The 17780-nt window shown below is 38.4% G+C and overlaps 2 protein-coding genes and 1 long non-coding RNA gene across 4 annotated transcripts; all 3 read left to right on the forward strand.

Annotated features, from left to right (window-relative positions):
• Window positions 1-864: 864 nt before the first annotated feature.
• LOC109062902 lies at window positions 865-4760 on the forward strand. The gene is made up of 3 exons (XR_006158650.1): window positions 865-1500; window positions 1734-1838; window positions 4098-4760. It is a non-coding gene; the product is annotated as an uncharacterized LOC109062902 (long non-coding RNA).
• A 525-nt stretch (window positions 4761-5285) lies between these two features.
• LOC109080861 (histone H3.3-like) lies at window positions 5286-6265 on the forward strand. The gene is made up of 2 exons (XM_042753359.1): window positions 5286-5325; window positions 5932-6265. Exons 1-2 carry the CDS (start codon window positions 5286-5288, stop codon window positions 6210-6212), a joined length of 321 nt encoding a protein of 106 aa, XP_042609293.1. The 3' UTR covers window positions 6213-6265.
• Window positions 6266-6996: 731 nt separating this feature from the next.
• Window positions 6997-12236, forward strand: LOC109080859 (histone H4-like). 2 transcript variants are annotated; one of them, XM_042753625.1, is made up of 3 exons: window positions 6997-8166; window positions 10168-10251; window positions 10433-12236. In XM_042753625.1, exon 1 carries the CDS (start codon window positions 7055-7057, stop codon window positions 7364-7366), a length of 312 nt encoding a protein of 103 aa, XP_042609559.1. In that variant the 5' UTR covers window positions 6997-7054; the 3' UTR covers window positions 7367-8166; window positions 10168-10251; window positions 10433-12236. The 2 variants fall into 2 exon arrangements, with proteins under 2 accessions (XP_042609559.1, XP_042609558.1); XM_042753624.1 differs by having other exon boundaries at window positions 7369-8166.
• Window positions 12237-17780: the final 5544 nt, after the last annotated feature.

Raw genomic sequence — 17780 nt, forward strand, 5'->3', positions numbered from 1 at the left:
GAGACGATCATAAATAATGCTCGTGTTTGCAGTGCACACTTCATATTAGGTAAAATAATCTATGCATATGTACTGGTGTGTTGGTTTTATCTAGTACAAATCAGCAAGTTTATGTTTTATAGGTGAAAAGTCGCCGACCTTCAGCGCACTAGCTAGCTTAAATGTTAAACAAACATACAGCGATAGATGTGTCCCACCCAGCACCAGACGTCATTTGGACGTTGTTTTCTGGTCTAAATAAAGTCGGCCCGTCATGGCTTTCTTTTAGACCAAAAAAAACGACGTTGAAAAATGGTCTTTGTTTTGGTCCGAGAGATTTGGTCCAAATTAAGCCCAAAAAGCGACGTTTAACGTCTTTTTTTTTTTTTGAGTGCAAATTTAGCCCAAAAATAGATGTAGATGGGCTTTTGTCCAAATTTAGCAGAAAAACACGTTTATTTCGGACCACAGCCATTAACAAATATAGCTAGTGAAGAAATAGATTAGACATCATATCTGAAGCACTGTTAAATATATTTAAATATATTTTGAAAACACTTGATTGGCGCGCGCTGAACTGGAGCGGAGGACGTCACCATGGAAACGGTGCGGCAGCTCAACTGTCAAGCAGCTGAACGCTGTCTCTCATGGTTGTTTTTACTAATTTCAGGTAAGTTTCGTCCCTAAATTACACAAATAGTACATAAAAGTGTTCCTGAAACTTTCTTTCATGTAAATGACACGCTTCCGTTGAAAATGTACTTTATAGAAATGGTTTTTTGTCTTCAGAAAAAGGTCCGTTAGCATCTCAACCTTAATGCTAACTACAAGAGGTAAATTTATATGCATCTTTCACAATATATTTCGCCAGCATGAATCTGTATTTTTCTTATATATGTGCGTGTGTATTTATATAATATTTTCATAATATGTGTGTGTATGTGTGTTTGTTTGCTTGTTAGTTATTTTGATGTCCACACTGTAAGAGCATTATCTATAAACCACCTCGCTATGTGTACTGCGTTAAGCTCACTCAGACGTGTAATAGCGCATGTATATGATTGCTCTTTTACTTGATTCAGTTAGTAAACCTAAAACTTTAAATTCTGCTGTTATTATTCTTTCTATTTTTTTTTTGTATATTCTGTAAATTACTTTTCTTTTCTGCATTTCACCTCTGCTACAGTTTATTTATAATAAACCTGGCATTGTATAATAAATATTGTTGGCTTTGACAGAATGACAGATTGTTTATGTTCCTAGATTCTTCCATGCTGATGGCCATACCCTAGAGTTGTAGCGTGTATCTTGTCGAAGATCATTTTTAGACATTATGAGACATATGACTTAGGGGCAAAATACATTGAGCCAAGTCAGACATTCGACAGTCATAATTACTGATCTTAACACACAGGGAAAATGTGTAATGAACGCCTCGCAGATACAAACGGGGTAAATAATAGTTCATCATTGATATATTTTTTCTATTTCAGAGACTGTAAATCATCGATAAACCACAAGGTAATTGGTAACTTATTTCAAGGAGAATCATAAGAATAATAAGAATAAAAGAAAATGCATCTGTAACTTAATATTGCTTCTTATTTTTCAGTGTGTTGAAAGTTCTCATTAAACACATAGCTTTCTTCTCATCTTTGTGCATTTTCAGATGTTGTGCATATTTATGAATCAAATTTTTTAACGTTGTTTAACTTTTTAACATTATAATATTGGTTGTCTTCTTTTTTTGTCAGAGTTTAGCTCCAACCCCAATTAAGCAGACCTGAGCAGCTGATCAAAGATCACCAGAAACTCTGCAGAACGGTGGTCCTGCATGCCCAGGACTGGACACCAGTGTTGTAAGTCATACATATAGCAGGAGATCTCAACATTGTCTCTCAAGGTCCACTTACATGCAGAGTTTTTGCACCAACCTAGTGCAGTGCACCTGAACACATTAATCAAGGTCTTCAGTTTTACTAACTATAAAGTCACAAACTGGTGAGTGTGATCGGGTGTGGACTGAAGATCTTTGCCCGAACCCGATGGGACCCGACGGGTTCGGTTGGGTTCGGTCTTAATTTATATCATTTTACACGGGCTCCGGTTTGCGAGGTAAATAAGCGGTCATGTGATGGGTTTCTATTAGTGCGAGAAAGACGCGAAAATGTATGCTGAGTAGGTGAAACGAAGGCTTGCCTCTGGCGATTACGTTTTGGTTGCACCAGCAACTAAAGCAAAGTCTGAGGTGTGGAAAAGTTTTGACCATGTTTATAATATATAATAATATAATAATGAGCCAGTGGGTTATATTGCTGGACGCACCATCAGTGAGCGCAGGAACGCGCTGAAGACATCTACAGTGGATTCAATAATTTTCCTCCACAAAAACATGTAGAGCCTTTTTCGTAATTTCGTTATTGCCAAATACCCATCTTAATTTAGAATTTAACTTAATTTAATTTGTTAAGAAAGACTCATTTTTATTGGTGCATTGGCCTATTTAAAGGCTAAATAAGCCTATGCCTAGGCCTATTTAGAGTGCTGAGATGTTACGATGTGACAGAGGACATATTTTATTTCTTTGTTCCAACTTCCAAGTGGCCTATAGCCTAAGTTAGTCATGAATAAATTATGTTAAAACATGTATAAATGACCCATTCTTGACAAAAGAGCTGTGTGCGTGCGCACATTTGAATAATGTCGGGCTGTAAATGGGTTCGGGCTTTTAAAAAGCTGTCAATCAAAATGTACTAGTCGGGCACGGCCCGAAATCTGTCGGGCTCCGGTCCTGTCGGGCCTAACTTTTAAGGCCCAATTACAGCTCTAGTGTAGACCTAAACTTTGGGTGTGTATCACTTAGGTCCCTTGCTCAGAAGTCAGTGGTTAAGGGCTGCCTCAATCACAATTTTTTTTTTTTACAGTGCACTGAAATGTATGCTCCCTACAAAAGCTGTGAAAACCAGGAAGCATCGATGCTCAATAAGTTCCCTTTTAGGAAGTTCTGAAGCTCACAACTTAAGACCCTTTCACACTGCACGTTGGACCCGGAAAATTGCCGGAACATTGCCGGGTCGCCTTCTGTGTGAATGCAAACACATCCCGGGATTGATTCCGGGATCGATCCTGGGTTGGGGACCTAGTAACATTGCCAGGTTCAGTCCCGGAACGAGCGCTGTGTGAACAAAAGCCAGAACTAATGCCGTGTCGTAGTGATGACGCACGTTATCGCGTGACTCTTTTAGCGTGTTTTGAAGGCAGATCAATGTTCGCGCCAAAACAAATATGTGCGAACTATAACGAAGCAGAGATCAGTTAGTTCCTCACTTTCGGCGCTGATGCTGAGATCGTTCACCAGCTTCAGGGAAAGTTAACGTGCCTAGTGTTTTCGACTCGTACATTACACGTCACTCCCTGATATCACGTGTCTTCACGGGACCTTTACGGGTTGTGTGTGAACGCACACACACATTCCGGGTAATCACTGGCAGTGTGAAAGTGCAAAATCTAGCGACCAGGGAACAATTGCAGGAACACTTTACCCCTTTATTTGCCGGAATGACAGTGTGAAAGGGGCTCGGGTCATCACTGGCAGTGTGAAAGTGCCAAATCTAGCAAGTTACACGTAATAGATTTTAAAAACACAAACCAATATTATATTTCAGCCTAAACATATATCACTAGACAGGTAATGTCTAATCTAATAAACATTTCTAATTTATTTATGACTTAAATCTTGCACATACATGTAACAAAGTATTTATCATAATGTGCTGTAAATAGCATTAAAAAAAGATATCAGCTTTACTGTTGTGCATTAATGTCAGTAGTGATGTTGTACAATGGGGACAGAAATAGTCACTAGTGTATAGTGAGCAACTGTGTTTACCAGTGGCAGAATTCATGTACAAAATATATTAATTCACAACTTAGCGAACTGTGAAGCTGATTGAGACGTAACCTCTGCATGACAGTGGACCTACCCCTGACATACTGATTAGTTAATAATCCCTCATGAAGAATGAGTACACTTTAATTTGTACATTTTGGACAACCATTGTTTTTGTATTATTTTTTTTACATTTACATTTTAGTTATTGTTTTCTTTCTCACTTTAGATGCTGGAGAAAAAACATCTGCCATGGCTCATTAATCCAGAATTGGGATGGTGGAAGGAGCAGAAGAACCAGAAGATCAGAGATCAGGCAGAGATCTACTGGTGCCCCTGTGGGAACCAATTTACCTAATGAGTTAGTTAAACCGAAGATTTTCATCACTCACCTTCATGTTGTTCCAAGTCAGACTTTTGTTCATCTTTGAAACATAAATGCAGAACTTTTTAATGAAATCTGAGAAATATATTTTTTTATTTATAAAATAACATTCACGAGAGCACCATGATGCATTAGTGTTGAGTTGGCGTGAGAGCTGGCAATCTCATGGTACTTTTGTGAAAATCTGTTGGGGATACATCATTTCTGAATAAATTTTTTTTTTTTTTTTTTTTTTTTTTTTTTTGCTGTTGTTGTTTTTTTGTACACAAGGCATCTGTTAAAAAACCTTAATTTGTGTTCTGCACAAAAGGGTCTTATGGGTTTGGAGCAACATGAGGGTAAGTAATTAATGATAGAATTTACATTTTTGGTTGTTCTAATGTGGTTATTATTGGTCATTATTTCCATTTTCAATATTTTAAAGATTTATTGTCTTGAAAAATTATGTTTATACAGAAAGATTGATTCATTGGATAAGTTACAGTAAAGACTTTTAAATTGATAAAAAATTAAAATAAAATACTGCTCTTTTGCAAGCTCTATTAAAAAAATACTGATAAATTTAATGGTTTCCACAAAATATTAGGCAGCACAACTGTTTTCAACATTGATAATAATCAGAAATGTTTCTTGAGCAGCAAATCAGCATATTAGAATGATTTCTGAAGATCATGTGACACTGAAGACTGGAGTAATGATGTTGAAAATTCAGTTTACAGGGATGAATTACATTTTACAATGCATCCACATGGAAAACAATTATTTCTGTAGTTATATTTCACAATATTACTGTTTTTACGGTCTGTTTAATCAAATTAGGCTTAAGATGTGATCAAGAAAGTGTTTTTGTTTTTTTTTACATGAGAGATGTGTTTAATGTGTCAATAAATGTTTCAGTATACTCTTGTGAATTGTCTTATTTTGACTAATTATGAATATGAAAAATAATTCACGGTTGTAATTAGGCCTGAAAAGACGTCTTTTCACCTTTCACTTTTCAACTAAATTTTAACGTTGTTTAGACGTCTGCCAATGACGTCTTTTCGACGTCTTTTCAACGAGTTTTTGCTGGGTGGGGTGTGCCATCCTTTGAATGGTCTCTTAAAATAATCCACATTGCTAATCATAGTTAGCCCAGCGATAGGTTACATTAGACAATAAGCCCTGACAAAATTCCCCAAACCACCCGAAAGTAATTCATATGTTGTCTAGGAAATATCCAAAACCTGGTTAAAATGTTTCCAATGAGAACAAGATACAACAACTACACCAGGCTTAGCTAAAAAAAATAAATGAATAAATAAATTAGGCTACTGTAATGTTATCCACTCGTCATTATATTTTGGTCAGATAACCAGTTTGGTCAGTGAACTGAGTGATCAACTGAATTAATTGATAAATGTATGCTAACTTCCACTTTTTTATTATTTTTTTTTTGTCACGGTCCCGCAGAGTCAGTGACTGTACATATTCGGACAGTTCCGAACCTTCTTCTGCATCCATGTTTAATAAATCCCTCCTAAAACGTGCTAGTTTACGCTTGTCTACATTGCGTCCGCGACTCTTTTTGCCTCCAGCTAAGCCCCACCCACCCGGAGACGTTGCAATGTTTACAAACTTTTAAGGGGTCTATAAGGTAGGATCTGGAGGAAAGGGTAAATCCCTTACCAATGTAAAGTGACCGAATCGAAAGGGAACTGTCAGAACCGCTATCAGAAGTCCAACAAGCTGCTGATCCGCAAGCTGCCCTTCCAGCGTCTGGTGCGAGAGATCGCTCAGGACTTCAAGACGGACCTGCGCTTCCAGAGCTCCGCTGTCATGGCCCTGCAGGAGGCCAGCGAGGCTTATTTGGTCGGTCTGTTCGAGGACACCAACCTGTGCGCCATCCACGCCAAGAGAGTCACCATCATGCCCAAAGACATCCAGCTGGCGCGCCGCATCCGTGGAGAGCGCGCTTAAACTCCTGATTTCATAAGTCTTTAAACCCCAAAGGCTCTTTTCAGAGCCACCTCAATTTGTCTTACAAAGTACAATTTCTTTTATCCATGTAAAACATGCTGTGTTCATTTGGGCCCACTGAAACTCTCACTACCTCCTTGTGATGAATTAATGAATGAGCAAATCAATGTGCACATCCACAGAAAATAGCATTTTATCCTTTAACTTCATTGACAGCATTCTCCATTACGCAGTCATATGTGTAGATGTATTTTGTAACTTTACTTTTAGTTCTGACTTTAAATGAGTCAGTCTCACATATAAACACTATTTTGCACTCGCTTATGCCAACAGAAGTAACAATGTTCAGAGAAAGCTAGCCAAAAAAAAGAGGTGACCTGTTTTCACTAGTATAATAATAGTGGATTATAATAATTACGTTTATATATTTATTTATATGTTTATATATTTATATGTTTATACACATAATTTTGCCAACAGAGGTAAAAAATTAAATAATATCCCTTAGGGAAGGACAAATCTGAAGCAAAGGGTGAAAAAAAAAAACAGTTATCAATATCAACACCAATATCACAAATCTGTTCACAGGGAAATAATTGCTGGGGTAATAGTTATTAATAAGTTTATTGTGATTATCTATTTTAAGATGTAATTTCCAAATGTTATGCCAAATATCAGACCATCAGCACAGCTATTTCAGAAAGTTAATGATACACGTCATTGGCTCCGCCTTCATATGTTTCAACTAGGTCCTCTAAGCGAATGTAAATTTCTTGCACGGTTTGACTCTGAGTATTTAGACATTCTGGTACGAGAAAAAAAACAACTGTTTTGATATAACAATGTCTGGAAGAGGTAAAGGCGGTAAAGGACTCGGGAAAGGAGGCGCTAAGCGTCATCGTAAGGTTCTGCGGGATAACATCCAGGGCATCACCAAACCCGCCATTCGTCGTCTCGCTCGCCGCGGCGGAGTCAAGCGTATCTCCGGTCTGATCTACGAGGAGACCCGCGGTGTGCTGAAGGTGTTCCTGGAGAACGTGATCCGCGATGCTGTGACCTACACCGAGCACGCCAAGAGAAAGACCGTCACCGACATGGACGTCGTGTACGCGCTGAAACGACAGGGACGCACTCTGTACGGCTTCGGAGGATAAACACATTACTGTTCTCAACAAAACCCCAAAGGCTCTTTTAAGAGCCACCCACATCTATGAAAAGAGTATGTCTATTATTATTGTTATCATTAGTGTTGTTATGGTTTAGAGTGACTTAATTGCAATGCACACTTTAATGTTTCTTTGTTTCACATAATAGAATAAAATATATTTTATGGGGAAAAAAAAACGAATTAGAGTTGCTTATAAAAATATATATATATATATATATTTCAAGGGATTTATCTGATACGTATATTAAGAAATGCTTCATGGGTCCATTCAAACAGAGTTTCTTTGACGCAAAGTAGTGAAACGTTTTGGAAACATACCTGTTTATCATGAATGTAAGCGGGAGAGTAAGACAATGAAACGGTGCTTGTATGGAGGGCTATTCAGGGGTGGAGACTATGGAGCGGGTGTCTACGCAGCCCGCCTTTTCCCCCCAATTAGATACCCGCTAAGACAGTCGTTGCGTAAATGCACCCAATCACAGAGAACTATACTCCAGCCATTTCACATGAGAAGGGCGCCAAAGAGAGTTTGACCATTTTGTGTAGGAAATACGAAGTGAAGGGAAGAGGGCGCTGGTCTGACTATACATATTCGAAAGCTGCAGCACATTTTTAGCTTTATTTTCATTTCTTCATGATGGCACACACGCGCGAGGAAGCTCTGCAGACGACCTCAGACAGTGAGGAAGAGTTTACCTGTTCTTCAGAAGACGACGAAGATATGGAGGACGAAAGCTTTCATTTTAAGAAGCGATTTGATATAACAAAGGATACAGTTTGTAACGAGTAAGTCGTTTATTCTTTCTTACAAAAGTTACTATAAAAAGCCGCGCATGCTCATGTAATGTTAGCTGTTTCAGGTCTATTGTCAGGCTGAAATAAGTTTGTAATGTTATGAATGAAATGTCCTGTTCTGTTGAGTTTTCATAGCATGTAACTGTGTAACGTTAAACGTTCCATACTGTAACTATATCAATGGCCTACAGTTTTGGTTAACTTATGACCCTTGTTTAATGTCATATACAGCATCCTTATCGAAGTTAAACTTAACACATTTACAGGTGCTGATCATATAATTAGAATATCATCAAAAAGTTTATTTCACTAATTCCATTCAAAAAGTGAAACTTGTATATTATATTCATTCATTACACACAGACTGATATATTTCAAATGTTTATTTCTTTTAATTTTGATGATTATAACTGACAACTAAGGAAAAAACCCAAATTCAGTATCTCAGAAAATTGGAATATTACTTAAGACCAATACAAAGAAAGGATTTTTAGAAATCTTGGCCAACTGAAAAGTATGAACATGAAAAGTATGAGCATGTACAGCGCTCAATACTTAGTTGGGGCTCCTTTTGCCTGAATTACTGCAGCAATGCGGCGTGGCATGGAGTCGATCAGTCTGTGGCACTGCTCAGGTGTTATGAGAGCCCAGGTTGCTCTGATAGTGGCCTTCAGCTCTTCTGCATTTCTTGGGTCTGGCATATCACATCTTCCTCTTCCCAATACCCTATAGATTTTTTTATGGGGTTAAGGTCAGGCGAGTTTGCTGGCCAAATTAAGAACAGGGATACCATGGTCCTTAAACCAGGTACTGGTAGCTTTGGCACTGTGTGCAGCTGCCAAGTCCTGATGGAAAATGAAATCTGCATCTCCCTAAAGTTGGTCAGCAGCAGGAAGCATGAAGTGCTCTAAAAACTTCCTGATATATGACTGTGTTGACCTTGGACCTCAGAAAACACAGTGGACCAACACCAGCAGATGACATGGCACCCCAAATCATCACTGATTTTGTGATCTTTAAATTGGACCTCAAGCAACGTGGATTGTGTGCCTCTCCTCTCTTCCTCCAGACTCTGGGACCCTGATTTCCAAAGGAAATGCAAAATTTACTTTCATCAGAGAACATAACTTTGGACCACTCAGCCGCAGTCCAGTCCTTTTTGAAGCGAGACGTTTCTGACGCTGTCTGTTGTTCAAGAGTGGCTTGACACAAGGAATGCGACAGCTGAAACCCATGTCTTGCATACGTCTGTGCGTAGTGGTTCTTGAAGCACTGACTCCAGCTTCAGTCCATCTCCCCCACATTTTTGAATGGGTTTTGTTTCACAATCCTCTCCAGGGTGCAGTTATCCCTATTGCTCTATTAATGTGCTTGGACACAGAGCTCTGTGAACAGCCAGCCTCTTTTGCAATGACATTTTGTGTTTTGCCCTCCTTGTGCAAGGTGTCAATGGTCATCTTTTGGATAACTGTCAAGTCAGCAGTCTTCCCCATGATTGTGTAGCCTACAGAACTAGACTGCGAGACCATTTAAAGGCCTTTGCAGGTGTTTTGAGTTAATTAGCTGATTAGAGTGTGGCACCAGGTGTCTTCAATATTGAACCTTTTCACAATATTCAAATTTTTTGAGATACTAAATTTGGGATTTTCCTTAGTTGTCAGTTATAATCATCAAAATTAAAAGAAATAAACATTTGAAATATATCAGTCTGTGTGTAATGAATGAATATAATATACAAGTTTCACTTTTTGAATGGAATTAGTGAAATAAATCAACTTTTTGATGATATTCTATTTATATGACCAGCACCTGTACACCTAATCAGAGACTTGCGATCATAAATTGGTATACATGAGTATGTCGAAGCCCATCAGTCCATAACTGCCAGCACTTACGCATGCACTGGAATGGTACCTTTGACAATCTAAGATAACAAATGTTTTTATTTATTTATTTTATTTTGTTATTTGTTTGTTTGTTTGTTTGTTTTAGGAACGTGGCGCCTTCAGGTGCATATCGCACAAGGGCAGCAAGTAAGCGTCGTTCAGTTTTCAGTGCTGTTGACAATCTAAACCAGTAAGTGTGCTTCATTTATTTATTTTTGCACCTGTTAGTTTACTTTTGTTTACATATTTTTAGATTTTAGATAATATACAAATTATAAATATTTGTAAATTGCTTCTTTTAATGAGTGGTTGATACAGTAGATTGATAATGCTGTTGTCAGCATGTTCACATTTGCTTGCTCTTTTTGCAGATGTAAGCGTGACAGTGACCAGATGTCTGCTGCAAAGAAAGCCAGGACTCTTACATGGAAAGCAGAGACTGATGTTGACCGGGTTGCACAGACTCTGAGATTCCTGCCTGCTCGGGAACCTGGACCGCACTTGTCTGCTGCTGACTCGCGCTCTCCCATGAGTCTTTTCAAACTGTTTTTCACAGAGAGCGCCGTGACAAACCTGTGCCACAACACAAATGCTCAGGCTGTCAGGGCAATTGCAAATGGCTGCAAGTACAAATGGACAGATGTCAGTGTTGATGAGCTGTACCGCTACATCGGACTTATATTCTACATGGCTTCGGTGAAGATGAGCTCCATCGCTGACTACTGGCGGCAGGACAGTCTTTTCTCTCTGCCTTTTCCCGCCACAGTTATGCCAAGGCACAGATACCGCATCATTTCCTGGAACTTACACATGAGTCACCCAGACGCAGACAAGGAAAATGACAGAAAGAGGGGCACAGCCCAACATGACCGTCTGTTCAGGATCAAACCCCTCATGAACACTATTCGTCTTGCGTGCAAAGCCTTCTATCATCCTAGAAGAAACTTAGCTGTGAAGGAGAGATTGGTGGCATGCAGAGCAAATATAGGAATGACGGCGTACATGAAAGCCAAGCTGACAAAGTTTCAAGTTTGTTGTCCTTTCAGACTCATCAAATGGATATACTGTGGACTTCTCTGTCTACACGGGCAAGAATAGCTTTCCTGCAGACCGTGGGCTTTCGTATGATGCGGTGATGTCTCTCCTGGACTGTAAAGTTTTGGGCTCTGGGTACCATGTGTACATGGATGATTTCTACACGAGTCACAAGCTCTTCACCGACTTGTTTGCTCTGAAGTTTGGTGCTTGTGGGACGTACAGAGACCAGAGGAAGGACTTCCCGAAGACTGCAGCTAATTCACTGAGCAGAAGCTCCAGCAGGGGATCCATCAGGTGGATTCGGGACGGGCCTCTTGTTTGTGTGAAGTGGATGGACACGCAAGTAGTGTCTGTTTGTTCCACCATCCATGCTGCCTATACAGGAGAGCATGTGCAAAGGAAAATCAAAGCACAAGATACATGGAAGACGAAGTCTTATTCGTGTCCTGCACCTGTGACTGCATACAACCAGCACATGGGGGGTGTTGATCTGTCCGGTCAGCTGCTGCAATACTACGCTGCGCAGCACAAAACCATGAAGTGGTACAGAAAAATCTTCCTACACTTCTTGGACATTGCCGCCAACAACGCTTTCATATTGTACAAAGAGCTGCAAGGCAACATGACTCACGATCAGTTCATGGAGGAGCTTATCGCAGAGCTCTGTGGCGCGTCACAGAAAGCAGCACCAAAACAGTTTAGCACAGACCACGTGCCAATTCCAGGAGCTAAACTGACTTCAGACGTCAGAAGAATTGCTTCTGTCGGTCGCCGGATCTGTGTGCATTGCAAAGCAGTGCATGGAAAGAAGCTACAAACACCTTGGAAATGCAAGGCTTGTGACGTTCACTTGTGTCTTCAGTTGAACAGAAACTGTTTCCAGGAATGGCACAAAAGTCTGTGATTTTGTTGAAATGTATCATAGTTTTTCCTGCTTATTATAAACCATTTTCAGCATTGTTAAATAGAAGCTCATGATAATAATTGATAACAAATTGAGTTGATTTCTGAAGGATCATCGGATTGATCAAGACTGGATTTATGGCGGCTGAAAATATATGGCATTTATAGTACTTCACTACATTACTGTATTTACATCTTACTCTATTTTTGATCAAATAAATTCAAATAAATAAATGGTTAGAAGTGACTTCTTTCAAAAAAAATATTTTAATGTTTCCCATTTTAATGTTTCCCAATTATTTTTCTTTTGTATTGTCATGCACTATGCTGTATATAAACTAAAATGAAGAAACACCATGCAACACAACTGTTGCTTCAATAATAGTGCTACATTGCATCAATCAAAATATGTGAGGATATCCTCCATGTATTCTCTCCTAGGTTCCCTAAGACTAGCAAACTTAAAGTATTGCAGTATGTGGCAGTATTGCACCACCATTCAGTTATAAATCAATTAATTATACCTACACACATACATAAATACATTTATAGATAGATAGATAGACATAAACAAAACTTGCTAATTTACAAGTTAAACAATGTATATACGCATAAAGCTAAAGGGGTGTTTTCTAGATCAAACAGAAAATGGATTAAGGAGAGTAAACAAAATTCAGATTTTTATTTTTGTTTATTTCCTCAGATTGGACCGCAGTCTGAAAACAACCGAATTCATAAACTCAGTTATCAGTGGTAATGTTAGTGAAGACCCAAAGAATACTGCAAAAAAATGTTAAAGGGATCTCTAGATTTTCTAACAACACATGAGCGATTTCATTAATCCTTACATAATATAAATCAGTTGTGTGATTTAGATACAACACTTCTGTGATTATCCTTTTATGCTTAAAGATATAGAGTAAGCCATTAATATATTATAAAAGCTAATACGTCTAATGGAAGATAAGTTATTTAGTTTAAATATAGCACCATTGTTTTTAAAGGTTTTATGAGGAAAATATAGAGAAAACTTTTCTTCCAGCGACACTTTGCCAAAGTTTAATAAAGATTATAAAGATCAGATGATTTAACAATGAAAATAAAATAACAGCTTTGTATAGTAGTGACAAAATCCACAGAATGTCTAGGATGTAGACGAGATATTTTAAGGGGGTCCGATGGCAGCAACAACAAGCCTATGTGTATCAGTAAGTTTTCATATGTAAGTAACGTAATTACAGGTGCTGGTCATATAATTAGAATATCATCAAAAAGTTTATTTATTTCACTAATTCCATTCAAAAAGTGAAACTTGTATATTATATTCATTAATTACACACAGACTGATATATTTCAAATGTTTATTTCTTTTAATCTTTATGATTATAACTGACAACTAAGGAAAATCCCAAATTCAGTATCTCAGAAAATTAGAATATTACTTAAGACCAATACAAAGAAGGGATTTTTAGAAATCTTGGCCAACTGAAAAGTATGAACATGAAAAGTATGAGCATGTACAGCACTCAATACTTAGTTGGGGCTCCTTTTGCCTGAATTACTGCAGCAATGCGGCGTGGCATGGAGTCGATCAGTCTGTGGCACTGCTCAGGTGTTATGAGAGCCCAGGTTGCTCTGATAGTGGCCTTCAGCTCTTCTGTATTCTTGGGTCTGGCATAATCGCGTCTTCCTCTTCCCAATACCCCATAGATTTTTATGGGGTTAAGGTCAGGCGAGTTTGCTGGCCAATTAAGAACAGGGATACCATGGTCCTTAAACCCGGTACTGGTAGCTTTGGCACTGTGTGCAGGTGCCAAGTCCTGTTGAAAAATGAAATCTGCATCTCCATAAAGTTGGTCCGCAGCAGGAAGCATGAAGTGCTCTAAAACTTCCTGATATACAACTGTGTTGACCTTGGACCTCAGAAAACACAGTGGACCAACACCTGCAGATGACATGGCACCCCAAACCATCACTGACTGTGGAAACTTTACACAGGACCTCAAGCAACATGGATTGTGTGCCTCTCCTCTCTTCCTCCAGACTCTGGGACCCTGATTTCCAAAGGAAATGCAAAATTTACTTTCATCAGAGAACATAACTTTGGACCACTCAGCATCAGTCCAGTCCTTTTTGTCTTTAGCCCATTCTGATGCTGTCTGTTGTTCAAGAGTGGCTTGACACAAGGAATGCGACAGCTGAAACCCATGTCTTGCATACGTCTGTGCGTAGTGGTTCTTGAAGCACTGACTCCAGCTGCAGTCCACTCTTTGTGAATCCCCCACATTTTTGAATGGGTTTTGTTTCACAAATCCTCACCAGGGTGCGGTTATCCCTATTGCTTGTACACTTTTTTTAACCACATCTTTTCCTTCCCTTCACCTCTCTATTAATGTGCTTGGACACAGAGCTCTGTGAACAGCCAGCCTCTTTTGCAATGACCTTTTGTCTTGCCCTCCTTGTGCAAGGTGTCAATGGTTGTCTTTTGGACAACTGTCAAGTCAGCAGTCTTCCCCATGATTGTGTAGCCTACAGAACTAGTCTGAGAGACCATTTAAAGGCCTTTGCAGGTGTTTTGAGTTAATTAGCTGATTAGAGTGTGGCACCAGGTGTCTTCAATATTGAACCTTTTCACAATATTCAAATTTTCTGAGATATTGAATTTGGGATTTTCCTTAGTTGTCAGTTATAATCATCAAAATTAAAAGAAATAAACATATGAACTAGACAAAATGACTGGCAACATGGGCACTATCTTCTCTAATACATTAGAAGCTGTTGCCCCCATCAAATTGAAAAAGGTTAGAGAAAAAACGTACTGTGCCATGGTATAACAGTAATACCCCACTCTCTCAAGAAAGAAACTCGTAGTCCTGAGCGCAAATGGAGAAAAACTAACTTGGAAGTTTTTAAAATTGCGTGGAAAAACAGTATGTCCAGCTATAGACAGGCTCTAAAAACTGCCAGGGCCGAGCATATCCACAAACTCACAGAAAACAACCAAAACAATCCAAGGTTTTTATTTAGCACAGTGGCTAGATTAACAAATAACCAGACGCCACCCGATCTAAATATTCCCTCGCAGTTAAATATTAATGACTTTATGAATTTCTTCACTGATAAAATAGATAACATCAGAAATACAATAACAGATGTAGATTATACAGCGTCTAATACTTTAGTTTTATCCATCGCACCCAAAGATAAACTGCAGTGCTTTACAACTATAGGACAGGAAGAGCTAAATAAACTTATCACTGCATCTAAACCAACAACATGTTTATTAAATCCTGTACCCACAAAATTACTGAAAGAGTTGTTACCTGTAGCAGAAAAACCACTTCTCAATATTATTATCTCGTCGTTATCTTTAGGTCACGTCCCAAAACCATTCAAGCTGGCGGTTATTAAGCCTCTTATTAAGAAACCACAACTAGATCCTAGTGAACTGGCAAATTACAGACCCATTTCAAATCTTCCATTTATGTCTAAAATTTTAGAAAAAAGTTGTGTCTGCTCAATTGTGCTCCTACCTGCAAAAAAATGATCTCTATGAAGAATTTCAGTCGGGCTTCAGGCCCCATCATAGCACAGAAACTGCACTTGTTAAAATTACAAATGACTTGCTTCTTGCATCAGACCAAGGCTGCATCTCATTGCTAGTTTTACTTGATCTTAGTGCTGCGTTCGACACCATAGATCACGACATACTCATAGATAGATTACAAAACTATACAGGTATCCAAGGGCGGGCTTTAAGATGGTTTAGATCCTACCTGTCCGATCGTTACAACTTTGTTTATCTAAATGGGGAGTCATCTCATTTATCACCAGTAAAATATGGAGTGCCACAAGGATCTGTCCTAGGTCCTCTTCTATTTTCAATATACATGTTGCCCCTTGGAAATATCATTAGAAAATACTGGATTAGTTTCCACTGTTATGCTGATGATACTCAACTATATATCTCAACAAGACCAGGTGAAACTTATTTAATTATCTAAGCTAACAGAGTGTGTTAAAAATGTAAAAGATTGGATGACCAATAATTTTCTCCTGTTAAATTCAGATAAGACAGAGATATTACTTATTGGACCAGAAAACATTACACAGAATATCGTAGATTACAATTTGCAATTAGATGGATGTACTGTTACTTCCTCTACTGTCACAAATCTGGGTGTTATATTAGACAGTAAATTGTCTTTTGAAAATCATATTTCCCATGTTACAAAAACAGCATTCTTCCATCTTAGAAACATTGCCAAGCTACGAAACATGTTACCTGTTCCTGATGCAGAAAAGCTAGTTCATGCATTTATGACCTCTAGACTGGACTATTGTAATGCACTTCTAGGTGGTTGTCCTGCATCCTCAATAAACAAGCTACAGGTAGTACAAAATGCAGCGGCTAGAGTCTTTACCCAGGTCAAGAATATATGATCATATTTCCCCAATTTTACAGTCTCTGCACTGGCTACCTATTAAGTTCCGTATCAGTTACAAAATATTATTACTTACTTATAAGGCCCTAATGGCTTAGCTCCTGCGTACCTAACTAGTCTTCTACCACACTACAATCCATCACGCTCCCTAAGGTCACAAAACGCAGGACTTTTGATAGTACCTAGGATAGCAAAGTCCACTAAAGGAGGTAGAGCTTTTTCGCATTTGGCTCCCAAACTCTGGAATAGCCTTCCTGATAATGTTCGGGGTTCAAACACACTTCCTCCTCTGTTTAAATCTAGATTAAAAACACACCTCTTTGGCCAAGCATTCAAATAATGCATCTCATAATTTTGGACTGTAGTTATAACTGATCAAATGCGCATTATTATTCTTTAGCTTGGGTTAAACTAATTAATTTTACTTGGCTGGAACAGCAGCTACGCTAATTATGCCTCTATTTGTTTCTCTGTTTTGCCACGGGATTTACATCCCGTGGTAACTAGGATTTACACAAGCTCCAGTCTGGATCCAGAACACCTGAGAAGAGATGATGCCAACCCCTCAGAGGACCTCAGATGATGCTAACCCAGAGACAACATACAGAACTACCACATTTTGCTATAAGTTTGATTGCATAATTACTGTTAATAGTGTTAATCGTCAGTTTGTTTACGTCTTTTATTGATTTTTCTGAACATTTCTGCCATATGCACATAAACTGACAGTCACCACTGATAAGCTACTACTAAATATTGTAGAAACTTAATTTTCTGTGAAGTTGCTTTGCAATGATTTGTATCGTAAAAAGCGCTATACAAATAAACTTGAATTGAAAAACTTGAATTGAATTTGAAATATATCAGTCTGTGTGTAATGAATAAATATAATATACAAGTTTCACTTTTTGAATGGAATTAGTGAAATAAATCAACTTTTTGGTGATATTCTAATTATATGACCAGCACCTGTATATACTATTCAACTTTCAGATGGAGAAGTCCTTCAAATATTTTTTTTTTTTCAAATAATAATAATTTAACTTGAAAAAAAAAAAAAAAAAAACAACACTCCAAAGGATATACTATATTGAAGCGGCAGTGGCCTCCTCACGATGCTGTCTGTGGCCCGTCACACTGAACATGTATTCTGTGTTTGGAATGAAATGTCACGTGAAAAACCCTGTGAAGTGTACTTCGCAGGACACTTATGGTTGAATGTTTCCAAAAACTTTAAAAGGAGTGCACCTTTAATCTACGTCCATTGCTCCAGCTCTCTCGCAAGAAGTAAATCAAAGCGATTCCCTTGATGTTTTGTGATATTGCCTGTTCA

The sequence above is a fragment of the Cyprinus carpio genome, chromosome B25 (genome assembly GCF_018340385.1).
Source record: "Cyprinus carpio isolate SPL01 chromosome B25, ASM1834038v1, whole genome shotgun sequence".
In the NCBI taxonomy this organism is placed as follows: Eukaryota; Metazoa; Chordata; class Actinopteri; order Cypriniformes; family Cyprinidae; genus Cyprinus; species Cyprinus carpio.

Coding starts and splice junctions, on each gene's coding strand:
- LOC109080861 (XM_042753359.1), top strand. CDS start 5,286: ATGACGTCTTTTCGACGTCTTTTCAACGAGTTTTTGCTGG. Junction 5,326..5,931: donor TTTCAACGAGTTTTTGCTGG/GTGGGGTGTGCC, acceptor ACCAATGTAAAG/TGACCGAATCGAAAGGGAAC.
- LOC109080859 (XM_042753624.1), top strand. CDS start 8,015: ATGATGGCACACACGCGCGAGGAAGCTCTGCAGACGACCTCAGACAGT. Junction 8,167..10,167: donor AAGGATACAGTTTGTAACGA/GTAAGTCGTTTA, acceptor TGTTTGTTTTAG/GAACGTGGCGCCTTCAGGTG. Junction 10,252..10,432: donor GCTGTTGACAATCTAAACCA/GTAAGTGTGCTT, acceptor CTCTTTTTGCAG/ATGTAAGCGTGACAGTGACC.